We start from the raw sequence: 18,705 nt of genomic DNA, 5'->3' as shown, positions 1-18,705 counted from the left end.
AAATATCTACAATTTTAAATTTTTCCTGGAGTTAGAACTTAGTGCAGGAAATAACATATTGAGCTAGCTATGGGGCTTTTTAGTTAACAGAAATCCAACCAGAATTTGCTGAGGTAAGAATGAGAATTCATCAACTCATTCAAGGAAAGGCTGTACAAGCAAAACATGAGGATAACAATTATCTGACTGGATCTTGGGAATGACTGAAACCAGTAACCCCATCTCTGTATACTGGCTTCTTCCTTCCCATTCACAGGCTACTGGCTCTGTCCACATAGTAGCAAGCAAGGCTGATGATAACTCCCAGGTTTTATAGGTTACCATTTCCAACCACCAAACATGGATGGATGGGGGCAGCAAAGGAAAGGGTAACTAAGGGACCAGACGTTCTACATATGACCGCATAGAAGTTACACGTAAAACAGCTGACCTAGATTGGTGGACAATGACCAAAGAACAAAATAAATTGGAAGCCTAGCAGAACATCTCATTTTGGAGAGCCACATAACTGACTAAAATGCTCCCTTTATACAAAGCACAGTCCTACCACAACATGGTATACGTGTAATATAAATAAAATGTTATTTGCATAAACATAGCAAGCCAAAGTGAAACCTTAAGAATTTGTCACATACAATCTATAAGGTTTCTTTATTCATTTGTTACTTGAATCTCCACCTTTTCCTCATTATTTTTTATACAGCTCACTAAAAAGTTCTTAATAATTATTTTACCATTTCAAAAGAATTATTACTTACCCACAGAAAGTTACCTAGCTGTTAAGAGAGGCATGCTAAAGCTTTCAGGGATGAAAAGTCAGGATGCACAGGACTAAGTCTCAACTGGTTCTGCAACATTGAGCGTTTGGGTGTGTGTGTGTGTGTGTGTGTGTGTGTGTGTGTGTGTGTAGAAAGATAGATCGTAATAGAGATAAAGCAAATACAACAAAATTTTGACAACTGCTGCATCCTGGTGAAGGATATGTGGATAGTCATTGTATTATTTTTTTCAATTTTTCAGTATATTTCAAAACATTCATTATAAAAAGTTGGAGGGAAGCAGAAGGCTGACAGAAGACTTCAAATTTTAATGACAATATAATGAAAGCTTAAGAAAAGAAAGCAATGTTGCAGGAAGATGCATGCAGTAAGGGCATATCGTCTGAGTTAGAGGGAGGAAAAATAGGGAGACCTAACAGATTATTGTAACAGACCAAACAAATGAAGTGTGGGCTCGGACAGAGAACGTGGCTGTAAAAATAAAACAGAAGGAATGGACACTGAAGACACAGTGATAGATACTTAACAGAACTCATTGAGTGACCGACTGGTAATGGTAAGAGAGGGAGAAGGCAGAATCAATGATGATTCCAGGTTCTGCAGGTCAGATAGTTAGAGAAAGGATTGAATAAATATAATGGGCAGAGGGCAGATCTGCTGGGTTAAGACAATGTCTTCCATTAAACAGATTTATATACTGCCTCTTCCATGTAAATACAGTTCACATTTTGAATGGTGGGGTATGAGGTGGTCTCTTCCTTAGTCTCTAAAAGCCAACACAACACACAGGTACCCTGAGAAACAAACACACTGGGGCTAGAGCCCAAGGGAGAACAGCCACAGGCAGCCCATATGCTTTCCCTGGTAAGCCACCTGCTTCAGGGTCTCAATTCCCCTAGCTTGGAAGACTTACAAGACTTCAGGAGTTTAAAGAAATTCAAAAACTGCATTATAGAATGTTTTAAGTGGTAAGAGCAAACTTCAATTATATCCACAAAAAATATATCAATGTATATAGCTGAAAGTAAGTGTGATGCCCTTTCTCTTGCTTTGGTAATTTTCAGCTAAATGGCCTCTTGCTAGGAGTACGTCTCTAGATTAAGTTTCATGGAGAAACCTTCATGAATAATAATATCCCTATCTATTAGGTTTTATAAACTTTCTGATTTAGCAAAAAACCAGGTAACTGCTTTGTACAATTACCTTTCTTAAAAGTCTCAATTCAGATGGTCAACCACAATCATTAACAAAATATATTTTAAATCACTCACTTTTTTCTGGTGGGGTGTGGATATGAAATTTAGGGTCACTGAAGGGGAAAGAGGAGAAGCCAAGTTGTTTTCATGACAGATTTGGGAAATGGCCACCAGGCTGGTACAGATGAAAGAGAAAGAGGTAGGAGACATCAAGAAACAACTGGTCTGTGTTGTGTTCATGTTGAGGACTAACATACGAAGAAAACAGCACAGGAGAGCCTGGGTAGCTCAGTCGGTTAAGCGTCTGACTTCGGCTCAGGTCACAATCTCGTGATCTGTGGGTTCGAGCCCCCCATGCTGGGCTTTCCACTCTCAGCAAGGAGCCTACTTCAGATCCTCTGTCTCCCTCTCTCTGCCCCTTTCCCCACTCACTCTCTCACTCTCAAAAATAAACAAGCATTAAAAAAATGTAAAAAGAAAACAGCACAGTTTGGTCATGATACCCCAACTGTTTTAATGGCAAAATATTTCACTATAAATGCAAAAGGTACTGATTGCTAGGTCACAGCAGATCTACACTGAAAGAAATGGCCTTATGTTTGAATTCCTTTAAGAGTATGCATCATCGATCTGGTGTCTTCAAGAAATGTGGGCACTGTGGAAGAAGCTACGTTATTTTTTTTCTTTTCTAAAAGCCTCAAAACAATGAGCCATAAAAGTAAGAAATAAAAAAAATTCTAGAGAATACCAAAGATAAAAGGTAATAGAATTATTGTATTGTTATATTATTACATATTATATTGTTCTATTATTATGTTGTTATCAAGGAAGTGGGAAAAAAATCTAAATCAAAAATAAGAAAACAATTTCCTTCTTTTGTTTTTTACATCACTTTGAAACTCACCTTACGTGTGCTGTCTTCCAGGAAACAGGCCCAATTATTTCCCCCAACCTGTGTGTCTCCACAGTATCCTATACTCTCCAGCACCATAGCTCTTACCACACTCTATTATCATTTATGGTCTCTTTATCTATGTCCCCACTGGGTGTACTCTGTAATCAGTCATGATGAAGTGCCTGGCAAATAGAAATTCAGCGAGTTTTGTTTAAAAAAAATAAGTAAAAAAAAGATGAATGAAATCAGTCACTGTAGGAATCTTATATGTTATCTCTGGCCCCATATATAAATGAGCATATGTTATATTGAATTCAAGTAAATACATCCCTCTTCCCATGTATTTCTTTCAAACCAAGCATACTCTTGACCCAAAACATATATACTTTGGCCACTTCATTCCGAAAGTCCTACAGCCTTTTCTCTATATTATGTCCTTTTTCTATATACACTCTCTAGAAAAGCCAACTCAAGCCTGGGTATGAAAGAAGGTATTCAATAAACTATTTCTCTATTTGGAGTCATTCAGTTATTCAATAAATATTTATACAGGATACAACCCCAACCAAAATAATTATTGCACCTGGCCTCATCTGGCCTCTAATCTAGAGAAGACAAATATGGAAATATGGACTGGGTGCCTAGCTACAAATCAATTACATACCTTGAACAAGTAGGAGGTGCTTATGAGAGCACATAACAGAGGAACCTAGCTCAGTTTGAAAAGCCAAAGAAAACCTGTTTAAAAGAAGTAGCATTTAAGCTAATATCTGAAGTTTGAATGCAATAACCCAGGTGAATTGTGTGTGTGTGTGTGTCAAAGATCATGAGGTACAAAACCTATCACACTCAAGGCACAGAGAACTGAAGCATAGTAATAAAGAGAAAACGAAGCGAAGACTGGAATCATACATCCTGCAAAGCCTTGTAGGTGAGGTGAAGACCTTTGACTTGGTTCTAAAGGTCATGGGAAGCTTGATCAGATCTCTACTTAAAAATAAAATAACCAGGGGTGCCTGGATGGCTCAGTCGGTTAAGCATCCTACTCTTGATTTTGGCTCAGGTCATGATCTCAGGGTTCATGGGATCGAGCCCAGCTTCAGGCTCCATGCTGAGCTTGGAGTCTGCCTAAGATTCTCTCTCGCTCACTCTCTACCCCTCCCTTGTTCGCAAGCACTTTCTCTCTCTCTCTCTCTCTCTCTCTCTCTCTCTCTCTCTCTCTCAATAAATAAATAAATAAATAAAATAACTACTATTGTGGGGGAGGAGATGATATCCATGGTTGCTCTGGGAAATATGGATTTTCAAGCACTGAGAACAGACTGAAGGTGGCCATTACTATGCTAACCTGAACCAGAGTATAAGAATACCCTCAGCCAGAGCAGGGGCAGTGAAGATGGAGAAAACTTAACAGATGAGGAATACTTGGGAGATCGACTCGGGATTTGGTGACTGACTAGAGGACGGGGAAGGTGGAGAAAATGGCAAGCTTTCCTTCCCTTCATCTTTCCTTCGTATGCTAGTGAGACACTTCACTGGTTCTTAGTAACAATAAGGAATGGAAGGAAGTTTGAAGAAGGTGGTCAAAAGGTAAAAACTCCCAGTGATAAGACACATAAATTCTGAGGATTATAGTTCATTGGTTTTGAAAATTTTTAAAAATATTTTATTCATTTTTGAAAGGGGGGGAGGGGTGGAGAGACAGGGAGACACAGAATATGGAGCAGCCTCCAAGCTCTAAGCTGTCAGCGCAGAGCCTGAACCCACACGCAAACCGTGAGATCATGACCAACTGACTGAGCCACCCAGGCACCCCTGAGGATTATAGTTAAAAAGAACAAAAGAATAAAGGAGATTTTTCTATTCTGGAAGTTGTGGTGAAAAATCAAGAGTCTGGTTTTAGACATGCTTAAACTGAAATACCTATGATATATCCACATAAAGATGTCAAAATAATTGGTGGATATATTCAGGAGCGAGCTCTAGGGAGTCTTAGCATATAGATGGTATTTAAAGCATCTTAAGTGGATGAGATCACCTCATGAGAGGCAAGAGTGGGAAGAGAGTCAGAGAATGTTAAATTAAATGAAAAAATAAACTATTTTTCAATTTTTATGTTTTAGAATATAAAGATATTTTAGCTACCTATATATTATAGTATCAAACATCTGATGGTTGGAATATTAATACTTAAGCATAACTTTTTTAAAAATAACATAATTATTGCATAGCAAACTATTCAAATCTACAGACTTGAGATTGTATTATTTATAAGAAATACTGAAAGGCACCTGGGTGGCTCAGTCGGTTAAGCATCCGACTTTGGCTGAGGTCATGATCTCGCAGTTCGTGAGTTTGAGCCCTGGGTCGGGCTCTGTGCTGACAGCCCAGAGCCTGGAGCCTACTTCAGATTCTGTGTCTCCCTCTCTTCTCTGTCCCTCCCCTGCTCAAGCTCTGTCTCTGTCTCTCAAAAATAACAAATAAAAACATTTTTAAAAAATTAAGAAATACTGAGAGGGAAGAAAGGGGAGTACATTGGGCCAGCAGATTTTCATCTGCCTTTGTTAGATCTCTATCTTTAAGCTACTGGATCCATGATGGGCCCCATGTACAGTCCCTGCATAGAGTTCCGGACTGTGAACCAGTCCTTATGTACATGAAGCACAATGATCACAGTAAGACTTGGATTTGTCAGGGGCGCCTATTCCTTTTCTACCTCCGTGTCTGTGCCCCATGCTGTTTTCTGAAGCTACAACATTCCAAGTCACAACACATGCTATTATTTATCTTTGGAACATCAGAATGTGTTGAAATACAAATTTCTCCATTTGGATTTTCAAATGAAAGAATTCTGCAATACAAAGTTATTCCTCAAAACAAAGAAAATTCTTCACTCTGCCATTCATCTTCATAGCATCTAACTCTCCCAATGTAATCAGTTATTAGTGAAACTGGGAAAGGCATGAATCAAAAAAGTGAGTAGAAAAATATGGGTTTCAGTGAGTTTAGAAACAATATTAATTTTCAAAGCCCAGAACAGCAAGTTTAATTGCTAGCAGATTTAAATCACTGTAAGCTGAAATTACTATTTTGACCCCAAAACTGTTTAAAGACCAAGTATTAATGCATGTTTCAGTGGGTGAGGAAAGGCTTAGGTTTTTATAAATGCCTTCTTGGGGAATTAATAACAACCAGTGTACATCCTCATCTGCTAAAACTGATTGAGGTTTATAATCAGACCTGGAGGGATTAGATGACTCACAAAATCATCAGAGCCCTTGTTAACTGAATCTCAGTGACCCTACCCTTCAGTGGAAGAGCCAAGAGCCAAGACGCAGAGAGTTTCTGTGTTGACTGCCAAATAATTCTGAACAGAGGGTATTTTCAGGTATAAGGTATCCTACCAGTTCATTATATAATGAAAACTGGATATAAAACAATTCGAAGTCATGTGATTTACCAAAAGATATATGTTGCATATTGGTAGCCATTCTACAAATGGAATGGCAGCCATTCCTCAAATGGAATTGAAAAGCTAGAGAATGAAAGAATTGACCAAGGCACATGCATCCTAAGCAACCAGTTCTTTTAAGGGTTAAAGCCTTTTGTCAGGATTAGTTATGCTGCGGTCACACTTACTAATTTTACCCATCACATGTGCACAATAACAGAGAAACTCCACATGTTAAGAACATACAAAACTGTTATTTGAGTTTGAATGTTGCCTTTGTTCTTTTCTTGAGTCCACTTACAAAGGCCTAATTAACCATAGCAGGTTTTCTTAACATTTCTGGGGTCAAGGATTCCTTTGAAAATCTTACAGATACTCCGAATACAAGATAATTGCAGACTACATAATTAATTTCAGGGTGTTCATAAACACCCCACACCCTTCCACTGGCTGCCTAGAACCTCTATCTTAAAAGGTAAAAAGGACAGTGAGTCCCTTATACATACAGGAAGGAAAAAACATTCACAACTTGTAAGTGCTTTTCACTCCCATGAAATTGCTTACTTGACCCCCTCTCCTACTCGTCACAGTGAGCTCTATTACTTCTGACTTCTTTTCTCTTCAGCCTCAGCCTCCAGACTTCACTTCCTACATTTTCACATCCCACACCTACCAAGCTTTATTAATTCACAAGACTTCTTCCCTACTTGAAATACTATGATTCAGAAGCAATTTTAAAATACACATCCTTTTGATTCTTCTCATTCACAAACTTGAGTCAGTTGATAGACAAAGTTTAGATTATAACTAGGATCACTCGACTTAGCCATATTTACTAGGAAAGAAATCATCAAATCATTAACTATCAGTTTTTATCAGACTTTGTAACTGCCAGGTGGTACCACAACATCTAAGATGTGGAAGTCTTCTAGCTTATGTCATATACTTTTCAAACATTGCCAGGGCAAAGCACTTAGGGCAAGGTCATTTCTACCATTCTAGTTCTAAGAGCATGGGATTTCAAGAAGACTTATTATAATCTACAAAGTGAAAAATTTTTAATTTTTAATTATTACATATTTTCATAGATATTAGACACTGCTCCATTATAAACAGCACTGGAAGATCAGATTAGTTCTTTCATACATTACTATCAAGTATTTTTCTTGTTTGTGATCATGAATGAGAGTTAAACTCTGATTTAGGAAGTATTAAGCCACAGCTTTTCTGCTAAAAGTCCAGAGTCTAATAGATATATATCATACACTGTACTTTGGAAAGTACTTGTTTTATGAAGAGAAGTTATCTGTCTTTAAATGTAAATACTTGGAATACACTAATTCATTTAATATAAATAAGTAGGTGGACTTTTTTTAAACTTCAGGTATATAAATTGAATTGAATATCATCCGTGTTTCATGACACACTCTCATCACTGATCCATGCCTAGTTCATTTTACTTAGTGAAATATTTTTTAAAAATACTACTATACCCATTACTCGTGGAGGCATTTTTCCCCCTTACATAAAAAGCACAGCCTCCCTGTATTTTATTTTTACAATAAATTCATTTTACAATTCTTTTAATTGTAAAGTGTTATTGTAATCATTTTAAATTCTTGTGGTACCTTTGGTAATCTTGTCTCAGTCACCCAGACATTTACAAACAAACTCTACTCATACAAACATGCAGCATGTTTAAAGTTCTGAAGAAACATAATCCGTTTAACTATATAGAGTCATATTTTGACAACTTAATTTCTACCCTTTCCAAAAACATGAGAGCAAGCATGAGTGGAATGGGTGACAAAATCCAGTAAGTCACAAACCCCAACACACTTCTATTCAACTCCTGGTTATAGTTAACCTGGTAGGAAAAACAAATCATCCATCTATCCATCCTGTTTCTATTTCTGTTGTAATAAAAGAGAGGAATAGGTAGGTGGGAATAAAACTATGGATGGTGGGTTTATTTTAGTTTAGAAAAGCCAATTGATATAGGATTATACAATATCCCTAGAGGACTTACCCCAGAGATAACCCAGGGCCCTCAACGCATGAGCTCTGGTTTGAGCTGGACATTCTACCAGCTTCCAACTAACTGGTCACCTAAAACCCAACTAGCATTTAAGTCCATAGATATGAATCGGTATTGGCTTGGCTATAGAAGTGTTTTACATTTCAACAGAGCTAACAAGTGAATTAAAACTACATACTTTTTAAGTAATTCTCTACTGAACAGAAACAAAACTGGACTAAGTACAATAACTGATAATGTGAATGAATGTTTAATTTTTCAATTATTTTCTAACTTGTTATGATATAGAAACTTACTTCAGAAAGAAAGCACACTAAATGGAAATTGAAATCTCAGTCATATATAAACAAAATTCATTTTAAATCTTAATTTCTGTGCAAGACATAGAGCCTTAACATGGAGATCTTAACAGGCATCATCAACTGAAGCTTTCGAGAAGCATAATACAGTATCAAGGCATGACACAGTCTGGGTTCACTAGACCAAAGAAGCAGATTCGACATGTTAGTAATGGTGGCAAATGATTACCACTTCCTTGACACACTCTACCCTACATGAAATGAAATCACACATTTCAGGGGCGCCTGGGTGGCTCAGTCAGTTGGGCATCCGACTTCGGCTCAGGTCATGATCTCACGGTCCGTGAGTTTGAGCCCCGCGTCGGGCTCTGTGCTGACAGCTCAGAGCCTGGAGCCTGTTCCAGATTCTGTGTCTCCCTCTCTCTCTGACCCTCCCCTGTTCATGCTCTGTCTCTCTGTCTCACAAATAAATAAACGTTAAAAAAAAATTAAAAAAAAAAAAAAAGAAATCACACATTTCAGGCCCAAGTAAAGTGGCCTTTATACTCACAGACATCATCGGCAAGTACTTTAAGAATACTGTCTGGTCCCGATGACACAAACAGTCATAAGAGAATTTAAAAGGCAAAGAATCTTGTATGTTTTAGACATATGGATTATGTGTACACAAAGGCCAATTAAAGAGACCTCTCCAAACAATCTTCAGAGCAAACAGAAGCTATTTCTTAAGCTTATGATGTATTGCATTACAACACATAGTTTTCAAAGTTTTAGAATTTTCCAGGTAACTACTATAAAGTATACTTTTTAACAATAGCAGATGGAACATATTGTATCCATTTCCAAGCTAAGGCAATTTGGACAAAAAGAAATTAAGGCACATTACACTAAGCCAAGTGAATGAATGGCAATACTGTAGTTAACCTAGTCAGACAGAACATTGAAAGAGAATCCAGTTCACTATTTATACACTTGGCTGTGGAGGTGTGGCGGGAAGAGAGTTTTGTTTCAGAAAAATATTTGGTAGTTTTTGTTCAGTCACATTAAAAACATTAGAAAACCACCACTAAAACAAACTGGACTCAAACTCAACACAATGGCATGTGTTTTTCAAGCAGTAATCAACACCAAGATATAGCACCCTTTGGTTACTAAAATCCTGGAAAGAAATCATAATTACCCCATCTGGGAACATGGCCTTTAAGGCATGAGTACTTTAGATAGAACAGTCAATTTCTAACCCCATTTCTCCTACTGATTTTTAAATTCATTGGAAGAGAAAAAAGTAAATAAATGCTTTCACAGATAGATTTCCATCAGGTTGTTTAAGTCAATAAGTTTTAAATCAAGTTATTGAATTTAATAGAAAGTATATAGTAATAGTCCATATCAAAGTTCAAAATTTTTAAGTTGATTGTTATTAAGTGTGGGAGTGCCTGGGTGGCTCAGTCGGTTAAGCATCTGACTTCAGGTCAGGTCATGATCTCACAATTTGTGGGTTCGAGCCCTGCATCGGGCTCTGTGCTGACAGCTCAGAGCCTGGAGCCTGCTTTGGATTCTGTGTTTCCCTTTCTCTCTGACCCTCCCCTGCTTGCTCGCTCTCTCTCTCTCTCCCTCAAAAATAAATAAACATTAAAAAAAGGTTAAGTGTGGTGGGTTCCAGCTATACAGAAGTGTGCTGGGTTTCAGCAATTCCACTCTGAGGCATTTACATAAGTGATATGAAGACATACCCACACAAAGATTTGTCCAAGAATGTAGCAGCTTCATTTACAATGACTAAAACTGGAAAAAACCCAAATAGCCATCAATAGAAAGAAGCAATAAACCAAAGTGGAGTAATTCATACAATGGAATAAGGCCCAGCAGTAAAAAGAAATAAGCTATTGAACATTCAACGATATGGATGAAACCGATGGAAATTAGACTGAGCTAAAGAAGCCAGACACAAAAGAGTGCCTGCTATATGACTCTGTTTTATGAAGCTCTAGAAAATGCAGAATTGATCTATAAAAATAATTAGAACAGTAGTTGTCTTGGGGTGCCTGGGTGGTGCAGTTAGTTAAGCGTCCAACTCTTGGTTTTGGCTCAGGTCATGATCTCCTGATTCATGGATTTGAGCCCCGCTAGGGCTCTGCACTGAGGGTGTGGAATCTGCTTGGAATTCTCTCCCTCTCCCTCTCTCTCTCCCACTCTCCCCACTCGTATTCTCTAAATAAATAAGCAAACAAACAAAAAAAGAACAGTAATTGTCTCTGGATAAGGGGCAGGAATTGCCTGGGAGGTAGGCAGGAGGGAACTTTCTATGGTGATGTCAAGGTTCTATATCTTCACAGGGGTGATGATGGTTACATGGGCCTATCCATATACCAAAAATACAAAATAGTACAGTTAAGGTATGTACATTTCAATGTATGTACATCCCCCCCCCAAAAAAAAATCCCACAGAGTGGAAATGGGTGGAGGTGTGGGTGAAACAATAACAGCAGAATTCAATCACTGTTAAAGCTAGGAGACAGGTGTGGGCTTTTTTTTAATGCTAGTCTGTTTACTTTCTATATAGTTAACATTTTATAAAATTAAAAAAAGGCTAGAAATATATATCAGTGAAATGTACAATCAAAATTTTATACCATGAAAATATATCTCTCAAGAAGCTTTTTCTGTATGCAGAAGACATTTATAAAAATTCACAGAGGTGCCCTGTGTCTGTGCTTCACGTGGAGAATTTGAAATGGAGCTCATTATTTTCTCCAGCTCACCTCGTCCCCACCCCCAGCATGTCTCCCATCTAATGGACCATCAGAGTGAATATGATATGGTTTCTCAGCTACCACCAGCCCCCAAATTAATTCTCCCCTGGTCTCTCAAATATTTATTTCTAACAACTACTGGTGCAGATGGAGAAATTCGAGCTGCTGCATACACTGGAGAAAACAATGGATGTGACAGACCTCGACCTCAGTCTTTATTCTCACTACTCTCTGAAGCTGGTGTTTTAGAAGTTAATGAGAAAATGAAAATTCAGGTTTTTTACATCCTGATTATTTCAATCTCATATTCAACTTCTTTAACCTTACTTCCTAATTTCTCAGCAACACAAAGAGACATAAATTTTCAGAATAACAAAATCCAGAGAATACTAATCAAGGACAATGCTTAATTTCTCTATTATGGACTGACAAGGCTCAGTCATATACCAGTCACTAACTATGCCTTATTAGATTTCCAAATTTTGCCTGTAACAAGTTCTATAGTCCCAAGAATCAGAAGCACCAGAGGCAAAGAATAAACTCAAGCTCAATCACAGCTATATAAAGGTATATAAATACCCTCCTAGGTCATAAGAGGATTATAAGTGCACTTGGGTAAAGAACCTTGAGTCCTCTTATTATGTCTTGTCAAGTATTAGTATCAAACAGTTCTCTATGGTCAGAATAAGATAAACACTGAAATTAGCTAAAGATCTAAATTTCATAATCTCTACTTACAAATATTTCTACATAACATTCCTTTATTTTTACATATCCCCTGCTAAATTCCAGTGAAGAATTTCACAAGGAAAGTAAATAGCAAACACTCAAAAGATCCTTGATGCCAGCATTTTTGTTTATTCATTCATTCATTCATTCATTCATTCAACAAATTTATCTATGCCTGTGGGCAACAGATGCTCTTCCAGGTACTAGAAATGTGTATAATAATTTAATAGCAAACAAAACAAGGTTGATGCCCTCACAGAACTTATGTTCCAGTAAGAGGAGGCAAGCTTATAAGAAGGATTGAGGGGAATAAGTGCACGGAGAAGGATCAATACAACAGGGCATGCAGATTACTACTTAATACAGCTGGTTAGGAAAGGCTTCTTTGTTACAGCGATGTGCAGCAAACCTGAGGAATGTGAAGTTCCAGAATTCCGGGCAGAGAAAATGGCAAGTGCAAAGACCCTATCCTTTGTGAGTGGCACTTGGAAAATGAAGAAACAGGGAGCCAGTGTGGCTACAGTGGAGTGAGTTAGGGTCAGAGATGTGAGAGATAGGAGGGGGAGGGGCACCGAGAGGCTCTAAGCCTTCCTGGGCCATTTTCAGGGTCTGGGCATCTAGTGTGGAAGAGATGGGAAGCCACTGGAGCACTGTGAGCAGAAACAGTCCTATTTAATGTTTTTAAAAAGATCAGGAGCTGCGAGAGGAGAACAGGCAGTAGCGGAACAAAGGTTGAAACAGGAAGACCAGTTCGATCCAGAGATCACAACGCGCTCAGAGGAATATTTTAACTCATTTGTTTTTTGGTTGTACTTCGTTATACTCCATATTCCAGTAACTAAAACTGCAATCAACTGGACTGCTCTCTTGTTTGCCACTGGCTTTGGGGAGTTCATTTTTGAGGGAAAAGCAAAAGTCAAAAGAGACTACTTTTCAGGCTCTCATTTGACCTACTAGTGATTCCTTTATTTCAATGGACCTAACAATAGGTAAGTAAGACAAAAACTGCTAGTTTGCAAAATAACCTTTTTCAAAAATATTTTCACAAATATCAGGAAACAGATATTTTAATTTGCAGCTACACACGAAAGTTCTCATATTATCGCAGCTTTTCATAACCTTCATCACAACATATATCATAGTAGTCAAAACCCCCTTTAACTAATTAATATTCCTGAAATAAATATATAATTTCAATAAATATATCGAAATAAAAATACGTGTCAAACCACGGAGTCCATCAACACTTTCTCAGAATTCTGTTTTGTGGTTAGTTTGTGAAATGACCCTCATAATGAAGACAAGCTCTCAACTGTGCTTCTACATCTAATTTCTGTAAGTTTAGCAAACAGCATGTTTAACAGCCTCGCCCAAACCCTGTTGGTGGCACTTTCAGTTATAAAAAGCTAGGTAGGAAAACCATCACACAATGCATACCTTTCAGGACTTCTAGCCATGCTTGAGTGTTATTAATTGGTTTAAGAGGGTGTGAGAAACACAAGCTTTCCTGCACACTTCGGTGATTTCATCCTATGTTCCCAGCACTCTGATAAATTAAATCATCCTGTCTGTCATGAATCGCAGCTGGCATGCCTGAGTATTGCTCTTTGATGATGAGCAAGCAGTACAAAATAAGATGCTGATTCCACTCTTCAAAATCTCATTTTCAGCATTTCATAGGTTACCAAGCAGGATTTTAAAAACAAAAACAAATGTCAAAATACAATTCACTTTGGTTTTGTGGGAACCCAGGCCCACTTGCCAAAAATATCGATAGCTTTTTTCCTTTCTAAATAGCAGGCAGCATCTACAGCAGGGAAGAGCACTGGGGTGGGGGGTGGGGAGAGGCTATTAAAATGGATAATCCAGCTTTCTGTTTACCCATCGAGCTTTAATGGGGGGAAACCAGCCAGGAACTGAGGGATTGTTAGAGCCACACAAACTAGAGTGCATTTCCTCACCCTCATGAATAGTGTCAAGAATCTGCCTCCTTAAGTTCCACTAACAAGTAAGGAGATTCCCCTCTCTGGAGGCAGGCTTTGCTGTAATCACATCACTACTGACTTATCGTATCGTTCCACCTCCCCTTTACCCTTTTCCTTCAACTACAAACTCCGATTCCATTTTGTTTTATTTCATCCTAGTATATTGAAGGTATTCTTGCAAACTGACCTAAACCATTCCTGGGCTAAGAAGAGACAGAAATAATAAAATAAATCAAGATTTCTTTCTCCAGATCTAAATTTAAATAAACCAGGCGGGGCGAGATGATGAAAAGCCGTGTGGGTGTCTATTGCAAGATTTTCCCGTCTCTAGGAAAGAAAAGAATAAAGAACAGAATGCTAAATGGATTTGGGAACGGAGTGTGTGTGTGTGTGCGTGTGTGTGTGTGTGTGTGTGCGCGCGCTCGCGTGCAGTCATTCTCAGGGCAAAGGGAAGAATTCAGGAAGAAGGAAGAGAAAAGAAAAAAAATCAATCGAGGCAGTCATTCACCCCTACCCCTCCCGACCCCTCCCCACCCTACTGCAGTGCTCTGCGCTTCCCAGAAAGCTCAGCACCCCAAAGGGCAGTTTCCCGAAACCAGAGCACAGCTCGAGTCCTGGACAGAGTCTGGGGAGATCGGGGAGGTGGGGATGGGTAGGGACAAGCGATTGGAAGTGAGCCGGCCACGGGAGAAGCGAGGAGGCCAGCGACGCCAGCTGAGATCCCCCGCGGCGATGGAAAGGCAGGGCCGGGCTACCGGGACCTACCTGGAACAGTGAGGGTGAAGGATGCCCCCGGCACCTCTGGCCTCTCCTCCTCAGCCTCCTCCCGCTGCCTTTGCTGCTGCTGCTGCTGGATGAGGCTGAGGTCGGATCGGCTGAGCTCGGCTCGAGCGGCCGCGGGGACCAGCCGCGCCTTCAGCAGCACCGCGGCCAGGCCGAGCAGCAGGGTACAAGAGACGCGCCGGCTGAGCCTCGCCATGGCCGAGAGCCAGAGGGCAGCGGCGGCATATTGCGGGGCTCCCGGCGGCGACGGACGCCAGGGCTGCGGGCTCCAGCGGCGCCCGCTAGCTCGCTCCCGCTCGCGCGGTCTGCCTCGCAAGCCCTCGCCGGGAGGAGGAGGCCTGGGAGGCGGAGGGGACGGGGGGGGGGGGGGGGGGGGCGGTGGAGGAGGAGGGGAAGTTAGCATCCTCAAGCACGTGATGCGCAGGGCGGGGCGAGCCGGGAGCCGGCGGCCGCGGCTCAGCTGTCACCGGCGGCGGGGCAGCTCGGAGGGCCGGGGCCGCGCGCAGCGCTGGGGCTCGGGGCCGGGCGGCGGCCTCCGAGGGGAAAGGAGCGAGAAGAGCCTTTCTGGGGGCTGGTCGGCCTTCAGATCCTCCAGCCTTACGGAAACATCGGGAAATTTTGCAGAAATGGGAATAAAATTGCCCCCACCTGGCCCCAAAGTAGAGGAAAAGGTGGTGTATTGATTACTCTCCTAAAACACTTAACGCAGCACCCACCCATCAATTAGCCAGGATCTGTGGCCATTCGGGCTTTGCCGCATCACAGCCATCATTGGTTATCCAACACTTAAACTACAGTTCTACCAATTTTAACTAAACTTCCTCTTTCTGCTCAAGTGGGAATTTCTTTCTTTATTACAAAATATCCCTGATTACATTTTGTGTGATTGTAGCCTACACTTCTCGCTTACTCAAAAAACATTTATTAAATAAATGCACACTAGGTGCTTACTATGTGTCAGCATTCACTCAGGTGCTTAAAATAAGCAAGATACAGTCTTGCTTGCATTCTAGGGTTCTCTACCTGTTAGGGCAGGGGAAAATACAAGCAAATTATAATCCAAGGTGGTGGTTACCACTGGAGACGTACGTGCAGAAGGTTGCACTGAGTTTGGAAGAAATTAACTATGTGGTATATGGAAGTCGGCTATGAAACACCAGAGGACCTGGGGTTTTAAGAAGAATAAGAGTTCCATTCGTAGATGGGTACAACCAGGTAGTCTTAAAAACAACAGGGCAGAGGCGCCTGGGTGGCTCAGTCTGTTAAGTGTTGGACTTCGGGTCAGGTCTTGATCTCATGGCTTGTGAGTCCAAGACCCCATCCGGCTCTGTGCTGACAGCTCAGAACCTGGAGGCTGCTTCGGATTCTGTGTCTCCCTCACTCTCTGCCTCTCCCCTGTTCATGCTTTGTCTCTGTCTCTCAAAAATAAATAAACGTTAAAAAAAATTTTTTTAATGGAGCACCATCTACGTGTGTGAAGCCCAGAGATGTGTAATAGTACCATGTGCTTGGAAATTTGAGCAATGATTGTGACAGAGTGGCAGTATTTTAGATTGAAAAGGAGAGTGAAGATCAGGTCATTTAAAAAATAATAGCAGACACCTCTATAGTAATTACTGTGTCCACGCACTGTTTAAGCACTTCATATGTGCTAACTCCTGTAATAACCCTCCAGATGTACATAAGGACATTGACATACACTGCAAGTAATTACGAAGTAGTGAAAGAAAATAATCAGGGAAGGGACTTGGCACCAGTCTACCTAGCAGGATCACTTTGCTATCAGTATGAAAGTGGGATTACTGAAGGATAGATTGAAGGAGAGGAGGCCAGTTCAGAGGTGTTTCCAAAAGCCGGTGAGGAGATGCAGAAGTCTTGTGACACTGGAAGGGAGAGGAAAGGCATGGGAGATTCAGTTTTTAGGGCTAGAATCAACAGAGATAGTTGATTGGGTGGGGAAGGGAGATATGTTCAGTATGACACCCAAATGGTCAGACTGAGGATCTTGAGTGGCTGCTTATGTCATCATCAAGATTGACTGGTAATATAGGCTACAGAATAGATGATAGGCTGTGTGTTCAGCTGTGGTCTCTTTGCATTTGGAGATCTCCTAATATAATACAAATGTTATCTGATCGTGACATCATATCATTTTCCATCATAGTTGATTCAGCTGTTTTGGTTGATTGGATGTCCCTTTCCACCTTCACCATTTTTATGTGACTTCCTCCTAATGTTTCCAACTTCCTGGAAAAAAAAACAAACTCCTTGGTAGTGGAAAATTATTCTTTGCCCAAGGTCATGAAAATAATACCTGTTTAACCACAAAGATAATAATAATAATAATAATAGGCATGTTATATATATTATCTCACTGTATCTTTAGAGCAATCCTACGAATTAGTTTTCATTATCCTGTTTATCAAATGGAAACACTGAAGATCAGAGAGGCTACTTACCGTCTTGCTCAAGGCTGTACTAATAATATGTGACTTTGTCTTTCTGCACTTTTTGAAGCTACATGAGCTGTTTAGTGATTTCTAGACAAAAATAAACTATGTGAGCTATGTAAGTTTTGGAAAACAGATGCCAAAGTGAGGTCCCTCACATTAAACACTATTGTTCCACTCCTGCTTTGCCCTGCCTGTGTGAGCAGGAGCTACTGGTGGGGGGTGGGGGGGGGGTGGAATGCAGGGAGCCTTTATCAGCCTCATCAAGCTGTTTTTGTTGCATTTTCTTCCAAGTTACCTCTGCTCCTGGAGAGAGGAAAGGAGAAAATGGAAATGGCTCCAAAAACCTGACTGGCAGATCAGAAGGGAAGGAAGACTGCCAGGATTTCTGTCATCTGCCTTATGGTGGCCAGATCTTCTTTAATATGTTAAAAGCTGACCTTCCAGAGGCAAAGCCACTGATTTCATGGCCCCAGTAGAGGGTGGACATCAAATCCTTCAACACTGTGGAGTGGTTAAGGAAAAGCTTTGCCTATCAAGATGGTTTTTAGAGGATTTTTAAATGTTCCAATACTCATATAGTTTATGCCTAATTTCTGCGCAATATACAAAAACCATATTATCTCATGCGATCAGGGCTAGCATTTAGCGAATCAAAAAAAGTTGGTCAAGAGACAAATCAATAGATCTTAAATATGTTTTAAACTGTTTGTTTTATCTTAAAATAAGTAAATCTACATTTATTTACTACTCTTTTGATATAGGGCCAAGATATTTTTTAAGTATTTAACCACAACCTAGGGTTTGAAGTCATAAACCACAATTATAATGAACCGCTATGATTTGCAGTTTGAGTTTAAGTGGAAGGAGCTCTTAAAGACTCCTGACAAGCAAGCTGAGTGCCAATTCGTTCTATTTAATTTTTTCCCAATTTTTTACAATTTTTTCACCTACTTTGTGTTAAACTTTGTTTTCATAGAAAAATACACTTTGCTCAAATTTATATTTCACCCATTCCTTAAAATACATAGCAAAAATAAGTTTCAGAAGAGACATAACTGAATTTTTGGCACACACGCAGAAAGCAAAACCAAGCAGACTTTCCGGAAGGTGAATCCTGCTAACTCCATGTGGGTTACTTGTCAGTCAGTGTGTTTTACAGAGGAATGGAAGCTGCCAACTGATGTAGGAAGTTATTTTCAAGTTCATAATCTAGGATACTGTTCATGCTTGATACAATGTAACTATTAGTGTTAGAAATTCATTTTTATTTAAAAAAAATACTCCAGAGCCATCAAAAAGCAAAGTATACTACCATACATATATTATATAATAACTTTTTACTGC

General features: G+C 39.8%; 1 protein-coding gene across 1 annotated transcript in view; it reads right to left on the bottom strand.

The window, feature by feature from the left end:
- The window catches only part of FAM171B (family with sequence similarity 171 member B), a 66,741-nt gene extending 51,476 nt beyond the window's left edge, over window positions 1–15,265 (bottom strand). Inside the window, exon 1 of the mRNA XM_027055088.2 lies at window positions 14,891–15,265. Coding sequence (XP_026910889.2) covers window positions 14,891–15,104 — 214 coding nt within the window. The 5' untranslated portion in view covers window positions 15,105–15,265. The remainder of the gene's footprint in view (window positions 1–14,890) is intronic.
- Window positions 15,266–18,705: the final 3,440 nt, after the last annotated feature.

Source organism: Acinonyx jubatus, chromosome C1 (assembly GCF_027475565.1).
Source record: "Acinonyx jubatus isolate Ajub_Pintada_27869175 chromosome C1, VMU_Ajub_asm_v1.0, whole genome shotgun sequence".
Taxonomy (NCBI): domain Eukaryota; kingdom Metazoa; phylum Chordata; class Mammalia; order Carnivora; family Felidae; genus Acinonyx; species Acinonyx jubatus.
The sequence above is the reverse complement of the archived record's forward strand: the minus strand, read 5'-3'. Positions and strand labels throughout refer to the sequence as shown.